The following is a 14,494-nucleotide window of genomic DNA, read 5'->3' on the forward strand; positions in this document are numbered from 1 at the left end:
AGAATGCTTCCATCCTTCCCAAACAGTTTCTGGGAAGAAGCGACATAGTGATGTGAGGATGTCCCTTTTTCTGGTTTGACTGAACTTGCACTGTGCTTTGGAGATATTCTCTCTTTTCCATTTGTTTGATTCATTACTCTCAGTTTCTTTTACATTGTATTATATCACATTCCTTTACCATTTTTAGTAAAATAGTTTCTCTTTATCTCAATTCCTTCTTCTCACTTCTCTGCCAGCTTCCAGAAGGGGAGGGGTGGAGAGGGCGTAGCTCCCCTGTTGCAGACAAAAGGTCCTTGACCATGACAATGTTATATTAGGTAGTCTACAGTAATGAATAAAGTTTGATAAAGTCTCATTATGAAATTCTATCTATACTTGCTTCTTAGCTGACAATTTATGATGTATTAATGAATTAAGTTTCATAACTCACCAAGATACGAAGAAGAAGAGTTTGATATCGAGATGTAAGCTGTGTAGCTTGGCTTCCCATTCCACTGGTAGTGAGACCTTCCTCTAGTATTTGTTGAGCTAGTATCCCAACTTCCTCCACATCATCTTTGTATATCGTTATTTCTTCATGCCATTTCTATGACAAAAGACTTAAGTTTATATGGCTAATTCAAATGACTTAAACACAACAGGAATTTAGTTGCAACTAAGTTAGGAAATCACTGAAAGGAAAATAAATACATGGTTATAAATATGGAGTTGCAACAGTATTGTCTGCATTTTATTACAGTACATTTAGTATTTTTTCTGAATAATAATAGAAACGCAGGCTGGACTTCCTGCAGAGTTTTTGTGTTTGCATTCTAAAAGAGACAGTAAAATAGAACCTTATATCTTTACCAGTCTACTTCCTGTGTTTATTCAGAACAATGTCTTCTCCTTGTAGTGACTAAGGAGTGCCACTACATCAATACAACAGAGACTTCAAAACATAGATCATTACATTTTACTTTTGTTATTGCGTAACTCTTTCTCACTTCAGGATCTGTAATGTCTCTATACACTTCACTAAGCATACAAATTCACGATCTCCTCATGCGATTTCAACATTGGTATAACCTAATTTAATTAGTAGAATGGGAGAATACACTCAGAATTTATTGCAAGGTTTTCTGAAATTTTGACAGTTAGCATTGAAATGAAAAATTCACATGGTATTTTGTTTCAGGAATTCCTTAACTATATTCTCTACCTTCATTTGTTGAAGCTGCATCTCTTTCGTTGCTCTACCAGACTGCCTCCCAGTCCGGACAGCAACTTTCTCCTCCAGTTCTGTTATCCAGTCATTAACCTTCTGAAATTTTTTCTCCATTAACCTCAGTCTGCTCACAGTAGCGTTTAATTGGCTTCTTGCTTCAGAAAGATTGTGCTGATAAACTTGCCAGTCCTGCCGTATGGATTCCAACGCTCTGTCTTCTATCTGTGGCATGCCCCAAGGAATCACCTCCTCTCTGGCACGGACAGCAGCATTCAGTAATGCTTGTCCCTCCGCACAGCGGACCTGCAACTCCTGTAAAGGCAGAGTTATGGATACATACTTACATTAATAATTTTTATTACACGTTGCACATGAAGTCCTGCTTCTACTTCAGACAAAAACAGTTATCTCAAGTCAAACAGTCATTACTTTTAGGGCTCCATGGTTGAAGACACGCTACACTAAGAACAATTTGATGGCATGCTCACTTAAAAAGCAAACCCAGTATTGGTATGAGGGACAAATGAATTCTAGAAAATTTTTGACAGCATATGCATTAAACTCCTTCTCCTCCTAATCTTTTTATGAGTTCTGAAACAGTAGTTGCCTGAGCTGTCATGACAGCCTGCAATCCATTCATCATAAACTTAAATTCGAAAGTTTCCAGCTGTGGCAAAGACACTCGAAAACCAACCCTGAAATTATATCTGTATAAAAGCAAGGAATAAGGTGAGGATTCATTCTTTCAAAATTAACATGCCAATTTATTTATGTATGTGTTCAATATGCTATTCCAAAATAATTCTTGATACTTCTTCTGGATATACATGACCTCTTCATGCTTATTAGAACTTGAGTAGAAAGTATGCCAACCTGCTTAGGAAACATAAACAGAAAATGAACTGATTAAAAAAAAAAAAAAAAAGCAAAAAATTGCTTAGATATAGTGTGCTCTCAAGCTGCTCTCAAGTAAATATATATATATATATATATATATATATATATGCGCAAATTTTTGTTCAGGTTAATATTTTTCCATTATTGTTTTAGTTACTATGTCACACACACTGTACCTGCAGGTCTCGGAGCGTTGCCTCCTGTCTCTGGGCATCACCTTCAAGGTGTGATAAGCAGCTAAGTTTTTCCTGTTCCTCCTCCAGCCATGTTTCAAATGCCTTCAGATTTCTTTGATACCCCTGATGTAAGTTAAGCAGTTCTTCAGCTTTTTTTACTGCCTCCTGATTGTAAAAAATATTTACAGATATATATCTTAGTGTATCATCAAACCAAGAAACCATAAACTCAGTAATGACGTCAAGGTGAGCAGTTTTTATCTTATACTGAGTTTTCCTAAAATTCACATGTGTCTGGATTCTGAAGATGGTTTGATCAGAAACAAGGAAAGAGAGCTCAAATGTGAGGATACATATATTTATTCTTAAAGATTCGTCATATCTGTGATCAATACTAAGTAACATCTCAGTGTATAAAAATAGAAGAACTACTTAATTTTTATACTGATTTAAGTTAACTTTATTGAGGTTGTCAACAAGAGCTTAGATTTTTTTTTTTCTGATCTCTTAAATAAATAAATAGATAAATCTTTGCTTTATCTGTCTGTGCTCAAATCTTTTCCAGGTTGGAAAGGACCCACAATGATCATTAAGTTCAACCCCTGTTGAATCTTTTGGCATTACAGTAAGTTTACTTGGTAATAATGTTAGTGTTTAGCAGTAAGATTCTTGAATTATCAAAAATTTTTGGTTTACTTGGTTGTCTAACTACATTTATTGCAAAACTTTTACTATTATCACTTATGCAAACCACAGGTATTCAGATACGCTTCCAACTTTTCAGTCACAATGAGTAAAATCACATTTAAACTAAGTCAATTAGACTTTTGACAGAGAATTCTTCAAACTATTAACTTGAGGAATTTTTCAGATTCTTTCTTTCTTCTGAACCTTTCTGAAAAGATCTGAAGCTCAGTGGTACAAACACTAAGTGGTCAAGTGGTCACATACATTAAGTTATAGTTTCCTCCAAACTTAATTTAACTGTAAGAAAAAAAAAAAAATGTGATCAATTAAAAAACTTTCTCTGCTTCCTAGTCGACCAAAAAAAAAAAAAAAAAAAACAAACCCACAACCAGCAACAACAAATTAGTGAAGTGTTATTAAGAAAAACTGGAAAAACTGTACCCTTGTTCTGTCTTTGAGCAACTTATATCGGTCCTGCAGCTCCTGGAGTTCAAGCTGAGTGACATAATGCTCAGCCATTCCACTGCCTTTTGCTTCAATTGTCTCCAACAGACTGCTGTGACTCAACACTTCTTCACTGAGTAGCTGCAAAATCAAAAAAAGAAAGATGCGTTTAAGAATGAGCAGCATTAAAATGAACTACAGATTAATCTTGCAGTTAGTCAGCCTTTTTTGTTGCTGGTATGCTTTTGTTGCTGATTCACTGTAAAGCAAACACACCTTTGCTTTGCTGAGGGCAGCTGTTTTTTCCCTCAATTCAGCATATTGCCTTTCAGAAGAATGCATGCTTGCTTCTACTTTATCCATCCAGCTGGTAAACTGGCGAACATCATCCTGGTAACTTGTCCATTTGGAGAGAGCTCCTTCCAGTTGACTGTAATTTAAAAATACACATTTTTTTGATAGTGGACGTTCTCATGCTAGTTAAGTATTGAGATATTGTTATATGTAGTTATTATGGACCATAATACAAGTATGACAAGCTAAACAGAGACACAAATGTTAAAATCAGGATTTTAAAATAGGAGCACTGATTGGATGATAAACAGAACTGAAGTTTTCAAACTTGGAATATTAAGGAGATCCATTAAGTGATGTAGCTAGGTGATGTGTGCTAAGTTTAGTAAATAAACTGGAATAAGAAGCATAAAACCTAAAATCAGAAATTTTCTGCAGCTGCATTGGAATATTTAATTAGTTTGATTGTTTTAAATGGAAATATTTCCACCTAGTTATTCTCCACTATAGAAGACTGCATTTATTTTTCTGATTTTCTTCATCACTTTCAGCATTTCTTCTTTAATCATCACTATGGGACACTGGAAGTAAAGTATCTCCTGTGAAATCTAACATGTGGAAAACCAGACAGTATGCTGACAGAACAATCATTACTCTTAACATTAAGAAAAATTTAATGCATTTTGCGCAATTCAAAAGAAAATTTATAGACTATTTATGAACACAGAGTCCACTATTAAAAGAATATTGCCAGTGTTAATGAAGTTTAGCTGCTCACTCTTGTCTTTCCTTTTTCTATTTAATTGTAATAGGTCATTTAAGGCTTCCAGACTTGCAACGTTAGGCACATGCAGTTATTTTCATTAATTTGACTCCTGAAATAATAAAACTGTGTTTGAACTTTTAAAAACATTTGACAGTGCACCACTATGCACCTCATACCCTTTTTACCTCTTGCACTGGATACACGCAGACAGAAGAGAAGCCCAGCTGTCCTTCAGGGTATGTAACTGCTGTTCAATCACTTGTGCTCCCTCCAGAGAAGTATTTTGCAGAACAGATTCTCCTCTTGTCATAATTATTTTCATTTGGATTTCTTTTTCTTGTTTCACTGTTAGCAGTCCCTAAAAAGTGAGTAGATTTTGTTCTTTTTTTTATCATTAAGTGGACATGAATATGCTAACTAGATACAAAATGTATGCAGGTACTTCCAGTACATCAGACAAAGTACAGTGGAGACATTCTGAAAATAATGTTATTTAGAGGGAAAACTGGAAGATTTATTCAGAGAAAAAAAAAAAAAAAAAAGATGTGATGAAAAAACTCTTCTACAAAGCTAAAGTATTGTTCTACAATACTGGGATCTGCCTGTAAAACAAATTTTGTAATATATACGCTCAGTAGACTATCAGCAATATCAACTGTGCAAGTGCTAGAACCCAAAACAGTGAACAACAATGTTTTTGTGATATCCCTATATTTTGGAGAGTTTGTCTCAAATTTTGAGCCACAGTCAAAATACGGACATCAAAGTGTTGTTTTCTGAGCACTAACCTTTATTATCTTCTGCACAATTATATCAACAGATGCTACATCTGTTTACATACCTCCAGCTTTAACATCCGACTGTCCAGAACATTTTTGTCAGCAGTGGGGTGACAGTAGGACTCCAGCATGTGAATTGCATCAGCCACCCAGTCTTGGAGGTCCTTGAAACCGTGAGAGAACTGCTGGTGCTCTGCGAGAACCCTATCCATTTTGGACACCTTCTCCTACAATTCATACAGCAATCAGAATCAGTAGGTGTTCAAAGGATTATTTATTTCCCCATACCTATTCAAAGACTTGAAGATAATTTGTGAAACCTATCCATGCACAACACAGATATAAGCATGTGAAGCTACACCACCGCAGCAACATTACTTTATTGATATTAAAATAATAAGACCTTTTTTTTTCTCAGTAACTCCCACTGGTTCCCAGAACTGCAAGATTAGGTCCAACCTATTGACATAAAGTCAAGCTACTGAAATAGGCTAAGAAAGTTAGAGAGGGATTTGTCTCAAACATCCATGGCTAAGGAACTCTTGGATTTCCCTCACTGATTGGAGCAGATGTATCTTCTGCCTCAGACTCCATCCTCATACCTCAACATTTCCTACAAGTTCTGTCCACATTAACCAACATTAGTAACTCATGTGCCTTTCCCTTTCATGCTTCCAGTAAGTCACACAGATCTAGGGCTTTATAATTTTACTTACAGAGAAAATATATAAATAAAAAACAAAAACAATTCTGCAATTACTCAGACAAACACTTTGTTAATTGAATTGTTATCCCATACCACTTATAACCACAAGCCTAATTCAATGCCTTCTTCATGACTGGCACTATATGAATAATGACAGTTCTGATACGAAGACCTAATCTGATAAAACAATAGAGATAGTTGGAATATTTAATTCTGAAGTGCCTTGCTGAGTACAACTCAGCAAAACAGTCAGGTTAAACTAACTGTTCCTAGCCTTACGCTTTAGAGTATGACCCATGCTTCTTATTGAACTTCAAAAGCAGTCTCATGAGTAATAATTTTAAAAGAATCTTGAAGGCCAAACTCTAAGTTTTAAACAAAAATACAATGCAAACAACTCCTCTAAAGTATAAAAAATGCTTTTCCCGGTGCCACTTATTGCAAAACTAAAGTGTCTTTAATTACTGAAAAAATGAAAATGAAAATCACGTTTCTGTGAACCAGGAGAAAACTGCTACTAACCAGGCTGTGTTTTTTAATTACTTAAAAAAAAAAATCACAATTACATTTTATTGATATTTTATTACATATTATTTAATATGGAATTATAGGTCTTAATTTCTCACTCTTTAAAGCCAGCACAAAAGATCATTGCTCAGATATACCACAGAGCAGGGATGCAAGACAACGGCAGCATTTCACATTTCAGTCTTTCCCCACCCACATTAAAGGAACAGCTTAAAAGCACATACACTGAGTGCTTTACCTTTGTCAGATTGCTTAGAGTAAGGTATTGTGAAGACAATTGAGACACTCTGCGCATAAAGCTTTTGCTGACAGCTTGCTCTTCCAACAGCTGCTGAGCTTTCTCTTTTAGCCTGTTGAGCTGATGCTCATGGCAGCTTATTTCCTCAAGGACAGACTGTAAAGCATAGGCACATAAATATTACAGGTGAGTGGAATAAAGCAGACAAAAAGAGAAGTTTGGATCACCCATGAAAAACAGAAATGACAAACAGCAAATGTACTGAGAAAAGCACACCATACATTTATAGCCATAAAGCAGTGTGTCCTAAGAAATTCGGAGATGCAAACGCTGACAGAACAGGACCATCAAAAGCAATTCTTCAAAATAGTTCTTATCTTATTTAGAGAGAGAAATGAAGGATGACAGAATGATCAAGCTCTTGTAAAGCGTAAATGAAGCCAGCAGAATGGGCGATGAAAGGCTGGCTCTGTTTAAAGTTAAGAAATCACCTGCAACTTTTGCTGTTCTCTCCTCTTGGAAGAAAGGTCATGGAGGCGACTGCTACTTCCTTGTACTATCTTTTCTGTTGTGCTCAGCCATTCTGTCAGAGGCTCAGCAGTCGCTTCAAAGTCCTTCATCTGGATCTTTAGGTTCTGAGAACGCAGGTTAGGCACACACAGGTTTATGAACAATTCCACTACACTGAATATAATTGTAATGCACAACCCACAGATCAAGTACACACAAAAAATACACTATTGCAGCCAAATAAAATGATAGTTCCTCTGCTCCTCACACCACAGAGATACTGAAAGAAAACTTTGAGAGAGTAGCTGCTTAAGATACAAAACAAAGGTAACTATGTAGGATGTTTACACAGTTGAGAAGAGGCTGAAACAAATTTCAACTGAACTGAAAGCTTTACAAAGCTTTGACTTTATTAGCTTTGACTGAACAAAAGTCTATCTCACACAACTAGGAGTGTGTGAAGCAAGCCTACTTTGGGAAGTAAGTTATCTTACAACTGCCTGCAGTCATTCACACTAACCCACTTTTAAAGGCCTGCCATTATTCCTAGGGGCTGTTTGACTAAGCTTAACCTTATCCTGAGGCTCATTTCTGATTATATTTTCTTTCAATATAAAGTCTTGGTTTTAAGTATAGGCACTCCTTTAGTGCCTGCATAATTTTCTCATAGGGTTATTCTGCATAATTAAAATGAGCACCTGAAAAAAAAACACACATATGGAATAGAAATCCAAACAGGACAGTTTCTATGTCCTGGTTATTTTATTTATATGTTTTCAGACTGACTTTGTTTTCTTTTTAGCTATAGCCTTATAATTTTAACATCATACTGCAAGAGTAGTCCTACAAGACTGACAAATGCTGTGCTCAAAAAGATTAACATCTAAAGAAATCTTCCTTCCCATGGCTCTCCTGAGATGAGGAAACTTACCTTCTTCTACCCAAGAATTTTCTTTGAAAAAATCCTTTTTTTTTTTTTTTTTTTTTTTACAGCATACTAAAATCTATTTACATTTTTTTTTTCTCAGCTGAATAGACATTACTATTCCAAAACAGGAAGGTCTAAGGACTTTAATTCTATGAAATGCAAGGAATTTCAGCTAAGACTTTTTGACCTTAAAACCTACAAAGTTAAAAGAGAGAACACTGTAAAGACACTCACCTTATATGCGAATATACGCTGGCTGAATTGTGAATTCTGAACAGAGAAGGGCACTGGGGTTTGTTTAGAAAGTTGTTCAAATTGCTTACATTTCATCAGTTTGCAGTAAAAGTGATGACATTTACTCACTGTACCAGAGCTTTATCAGCACTGGTGTCAGAATTCAGGGTTAAAAGTTTTTTTTTTTTTTTAAATGTATTTTAATGTATACTAGTAATCCAATACTTTTCTAAAGCTTATGGTAATTTCAGCCTTGGCTGTCTTTGCTGCTCTCAGTTACTCTTAACAACACTCTTCCACATGAAACACCCCAATTGAAGTACGTTCATGTGGGAAGGACATAAGTAAACATGAGTAAAATGGAAATGGAAAAATGAGACCTCTTGAAAGTAACTATTAACTATGTTGTGTCATAAACACCTGCTGCTAATACAACAAATCAGCAAGGATATCTATTAAGTGTGTGCGGTTTGAAACAAAAAGCAAAGAGGAAATTTAGACTCAACATTTCCCCACTATGATTTTGTTCAATACCTCCAGTGCAGATTCCTTCTGATGGAGGGTGCTGATAAAATTTTTCCAGTCTTCCTTAGCCATAGCGCATTTGTCCGAGATAACTTTAGCCTTCTCCTTTGGCAAAACAGAGCACAGCAGTTCTCCTTTGGATGCTATCAAGTTTAATTTATGTTGTCCATTCTCACTTTCTGATAAGAATTCCTAAAAACAATTAAAAAAAAACCTTTCTATTTGCATTCTGTAAAGTTATTTTCGTTAGCTTTGGGTCCCAGTAAAGGTCAATGGCAAGCTTCCAGGAAATTTAACAGAAATAGGAGTTTACTGTTTCTGCACGTTAATTTCTTAATTCATATTTCAGTATGTTTTAATATCATTCATATTTATGAGGGACAATCATGCATACTATAGAGATAATAGCTACTTAATCCAGAAATGCACTTAAATTATGATTCCAGGATTACCTATATCATCTGCACTTTATGAGACATTACTGGTCTTTCAGCTGGGCATTACACTTCTTCAAGCATTCACAGTACAGAACGTAGTATGGTTTCCATTTCAGTAAAGCAGGGGAACACGCTGCCTTGCACACTGGAGACAGCCACACTGGCCATCCAATCAATGTGTAGGGGTGTGGGTTAAGGCTTAGAACCTTAGCAACATCTAAGCTGTGTGATTTAGTCTCTTTATCCTTATTTTACTTTGCCTGGCTCAAAGCTTTTTTGTCACAGAATTCTTGCACAATCTTGGTGTGAAAGAACTATATGGAAACCTCTGTTAAAGAATTAGGTAATGTAAGGAAATAATGAGATGTTAATATTCCAGTGTGCTGGAATAATATTCTTATAACTTGTAATTTTTTTAAAGATTTTGTGAGTAATTAGGATTCAAATGAGTTTAGCAGCCTCAAACATGAAATTACTTTATTATCACGCTTACATGATAGAAAAATAGTTTAATATTCATAATCATCAGGTTACCTTCATATTGTATGTAAAGGGCTTGATAAAAAAAAATAAAAATATATATATATATATATAAAGATTCTGATTATGTGCTTCACTAGAGGTCCAAGAAGTGAATGCAAAGGGTCTGTAAGCTTTGAAATACTTTGCTCAAGCTCTTTCTTCAGTAAAATCAAAGATGTGATTGCCTTGTGACTTAATGATGTCAACTGCGTTAACAGACAAAATAATAACTTTTAACAAAAATAAAATTGATGTTTATATAGGCTCCTATGACATTCCTGGAAGTCTTAACGCAGTTAATGCACATCAAAAAATCCCACTTCCATCTACAGTAACATTCACAAGTAATGAGGACAATCTAAGTCCTTGTGCAACTAAGAAGCTTCAGCAATAAAATAAAAATCTGACCACTGTTGGAAACTGTTTTTGCTAAGAACTCTTTTATTAATCGTCAAAATCTGCTGGCTTTTTTAACCCTTCATATTTACTCAGAAAAAAAACCTCTCAATATGGAGTAGAAAAAAATTGCTACTTTAATACAGTATTGTTGACCCTTTTAAATAAACCATTTAAGCAAAGGAAAGTAAATTTACCAGGAACAGGAGAAAGTGATTTGGGTCTTGGTATCTTCTGTGAAACTGACATGAATTACTCCTGTTATACTGTCTGTCTGAACGTTTAATATTCTCATTATGTAACTAACTTTGTTATTTTTTGCTTAAAGTTATGGTTATATTTTACTCATACAATAACTTTATTTGCTTTAATAAAACAAAATTTAAATGGCATTCCTTTTCACATATTAGCTTGTTTTAGCTTTCTGTGAAAAACAGACTTTTTAAATACCTGCTTGCACTTCATACCTTTTTACCTTGTTCTCACTTTATAAGGGGTCTATTATCACATTTGAGGAAGAATATTCATGTAACTTTAAAATAATTTCAGGTACTAAGTCCCAGTTCTGGTGCCCTTTTAATTAAATATTACTCTCCTATCTTCAAAACATATTTTTTTTCCACACTGTAACATATATCTCCCTTAAGTGAATAATTTATTGCTATAAATTTACCTGTATTTTCTGTAGACTTGCTGAAGCTTCACTGATATCCTGAGGTACATCGAAGCATTTGGCTGTGGTGACTTTCGCACTGACCAGCCACTGCTGGAAGTCCCTGAAACTTGTCCGAAATCTTTGTTGCAAGATCTGCTCTTTACTCTGACATCCCTTTGAAGCTTGCAGGCAAAGGCTGGATTTATCACATCAGGGAAGCAGAAGAGAACAAGAGAGGGAAGAACGGCAGGACTCCGTTAGGTGACAATGCTATTGCTTAGTTCTCTGAAGTGAGGTTAGGTTAACTTGGACTCCTCCCACCAACTGTAAGCACTTAACTGAGGCACCAGGAAGTCCATTAGAAGTTTCAAATTCCTTAAAAGTGAAGCGTGCAAATTGGGATATTCACAGATATGATAGATAAGCATTTCTAGTGTGATTCAGTACTCCTATGTACGAAGTTCCTACAAGCCTTTTCCTATCTAGGCACAGGACATGGAAATACAGCAATTACAATTTGAACTTCAATGACATAGTTAAATTTGTAACATTAGAAAGGATCAACTTGGGTCATCATGCCCTTCTTTTGCAGTTACAGAAGCCAAAAACTACAACCCCTGCAAGAGACAGCAGAATCGTGTGTCTGAATTACAGGGTGTCAATAGCTACAGTGAGCTGAGAGAAAATAAGAAAACAGACAAACATTAGCTCCCCTGATTTGGGTAAAAATAGGAATAAAATGAAGAATAAAATTGCCATAAATAAATAAATAGCTGTTATAGCTAGTTACTTTTTCTGGCAGATGAACTACAGCTGTACCTCAGTTTCTTACAAGGACTCCTCCTACAATAGACCAGGTGCTGGCTTAAGCTCAGTTTGGTAGCATAGACTGGCTCTTAAAAAAGAGATAAAGTGCTACTTTTTACACTCTCTATTGACACCACTATTTAAAAAAAAAAAAAAAAAAAAAAGAAAAAGTTTCTAGTCACTGTCTACTTCTCTTTCAAATTCTAAAATTCCAATTAACGATTCCCTAAAACGAAGTTTGTATGCAAAAACATAACGGACTGATTACCAGTAAACAAGATGACAGTATACCTGTTATACTCCTTAATCAACCCAGAAACTTTTGAAGAATGGGTACTCAAATCTCTGGAAAATCTGCAAAGATCATTTAACTGAGTCTTGATTTCATCTATCACATGTTCAGACTTTATCAGAGCATCTGATGTTTCCTGTTAAAACAAAAGAAATGTACAATATTTATAAATAATTTTTTTAAAAAAATCAAAGTTCATATTCAATTCCACTTACAATTCATGTGTATCCACTTTTGAGAGTATTTTAGCAATCAAACACACGGGAGTTCAGAGGTTTATTTGAAATTACGGGCTTCCAGAGGCTAAATTTCTTCAACTTTTTTAGCTCAGAAAGTCTTCACTGAAAAGTCCAAGACATGCATTTTATCTTAATAAATGAGATACAGTATTGTCGATTAGCTGTGTGTACATGAAATTACATACAACTAAGGAATGGAAAATCATATCACAGAATCATAAAACGGCTTGGGTTCAAAGGAACCTCAAGGATCATCAAGTTCCAACTCCCATGCCACAGGCAGGGTTGCCGGCTGCTAGATGAAATACTAGATCAGATTGCCCAGGGCCCCATCCAATCTAGCCTTGAATACTTGTGGAGATAGGGCATCCACAGCCTTTCTGGGCAACTTGTTCCAGCACCTCACCACTTTCATTCAAAAACTTCCCACTGACATTTAATCTAAATCTTCTCTCCTTTACTTTAAAACCATTCCCCCCTGTCCTATCACTATCTAACCACGTAAAAAGTTGATTTCCATCATGTTTATAAATTCCCATTAAATATTGGAAGGCCACAGTGAGATCTCCCCACAGCCTTCTCTTTTCCATGCTGAACAAGCCCAGTTCCTTCAGCCTATCTTCATAAGGGAGGTGATCTAGCCCTTGGATCATTTTCGTGGCCCTTCTCTGCACCCTCTCCAAAAGCCTCACATCTTTCCTGTGTTGGGGGCCCCAGACCTGGACACAGTACTCTAAGCTAAGGCCTCACAAGGGCAGAATAGAGGGGGACAATCACCTCTCTTGCCCTGCTGGCCACTCTTCTTCTGATGGAACCCAGGACACCATTGGGCTTTGAGGTTGCAAGAGTTTAGTATGCTCAATAAAAACTATTTTGAGCTGTGTCCAAAAAAAAAAAAAAAAAAGAAAAAAGAATTTACACTCAAAATTTCACAACGTTTCTAAAGCTCTGATATTTTCAGAGTGTTTCATAATTTAAAAGTACAGATTTTTACAATCCTGTGAGAGTTCCTGGCCATCATTGCTGCACTGGGAGACTTGCTTTGTAGACAGCTAAGTCAAAAAGAAAAAAAATTACTTTTGTTGATTTAGCTAATGTCACTCAGAGAAGCATGATAACTACTACAACAGAAACAGTCCTCATGTTGATGTCCATAGCATCCCTGGGTCCTTCAGTTCAAGGACAAGGAACTGCTTGAGAGAGTCCAGTGCAGAGCAACAAGAATGATTAAAGGCGTGGAGCATCTCCCTTACTAGAAGAGGCTGAGGGAGATGGGTCTCCAGTTTGGAGAAGAGGAGACTGAGGGGTAACCTCATTAATGTTAAATATGTAAAGGGTGAGTGTCATGAGGATGGAGCCAGGCTCTTCTCAGTGACATCCAATGACAGGACAAGGGGCAAAGGGTGCAAGCTGGAACACAGGATGTTCCACATCAATATGATAAAAAACTTCTTTACAGTGAGTGTGACGGAATACAGGAGCGGGCTGCCCAGAGAGCTTGTGGGTTCTCCTTCTCTGGAGACATTTAAACCTGCCAGATATGTTCTTGTGTGACCTGATCTAGGTGTTCCTGCTCCGGCAGGGGGATTGGACTAGATGATCTTTTGAGGCCCCTTCCCATTTTGTGGTCCCATTTTGTGATTCTGTGATCTCCACTGTGAAACCCTGCCAGCCACTCCAGCATAACTAGCAGTGCAGACTTGGCTCCTTGTCTCATTGCAAATGTGATTATTTGGGAATTCTTCTTAAACTAACCCGGAGAAAAATAACAATCTTCTAGCTAGTTACATTCACTGCAGCAAAAATTCTGCAGTGCAGGCAAGCCAGAGCATTTGGCATGCAGAGATCAGTTTGACGCTTTGGCTAAATCTAAGGTCCAATCTGGAAGAAATGGATGTAGAGTTCTAAGAAACTGATCACATGAAAGTGAAGATGGATTAGAAAGGAGACAAAGGAAGTGGGGCAAGGAAACCTCTCAGTTGTGTTTCTCAGTCTGTACAAAACGATGGCTGAAAATATATATAATAAATGCTTTGCGATTGTCTATCAGCATAAAATTGAATGCTTAGGAAAGACACAAATTAAATATGTAAAAATATAGCAAAGGTTTTGAAAATACTTTTTAACTCTGAAATTTGTAATATGATTTCCCACAAAGAGTACTTTTCACTGTAAAGTATTAACGAACTCTGCAATAAACAGATACCCACTTACATAAATCAAAAGT

The 14,494-nt window shown here is 36.1% G+C and overlaps 1 protein-coding gene across 1 annotated transcript in view; it reads right to left on the reverse strand.

Moving 5' to 3' along the window:
- Nucleotides 1-14,494, reverse strand: part of SYNE1 (spectrin repeat containing, nuclear envelope 1) — a 250,326-nt gene that overhangs the window by 141,939 nt on the left and 93,893 nt on the right. The window contains 12 exon segments of the mRNA XM_040697338.2: nt 431-586; nt 1,202-1,519; nt 2,281-2,445; nt 3,409-3,552; nt 3,688-3,841; nt 4,657-4,829; nt 5,313-5,477; nt 6,723-6,878; nt 7,214-7,357; nt 8,929-9,111; nt 10,948-11,125; nt 12,028-12,164. Coding sequence (XP_040553272.1) covers nt 431-586; nt 1,202-1,519; nt 2,281-2,445; nt 3,409-3,552; nt 3,688-3,841; nt 4,657-4,829; nt 5,313-5,477; nt 6,723-6,878; nt 7,214-7,357; nt 8,929-9,111; nt 10,948-11,125; nt 12,028-12,164 — 2,073 coding nt within the window.

This window comes from Gallus gallus, chromosome 3, assembly GCF_016699485.2.
Source record: "Gallus gallus isolate bGalGal1 chromosome 3, bGalGal1.mat.broiler.GRCg7b, whole genome shotgun sequence".
Lineage (NCBI taxonomy): Eukaryota > Metazoa > Chordata > Aves > Galliformes > Phasianidae > Gallus > Gallus gallus.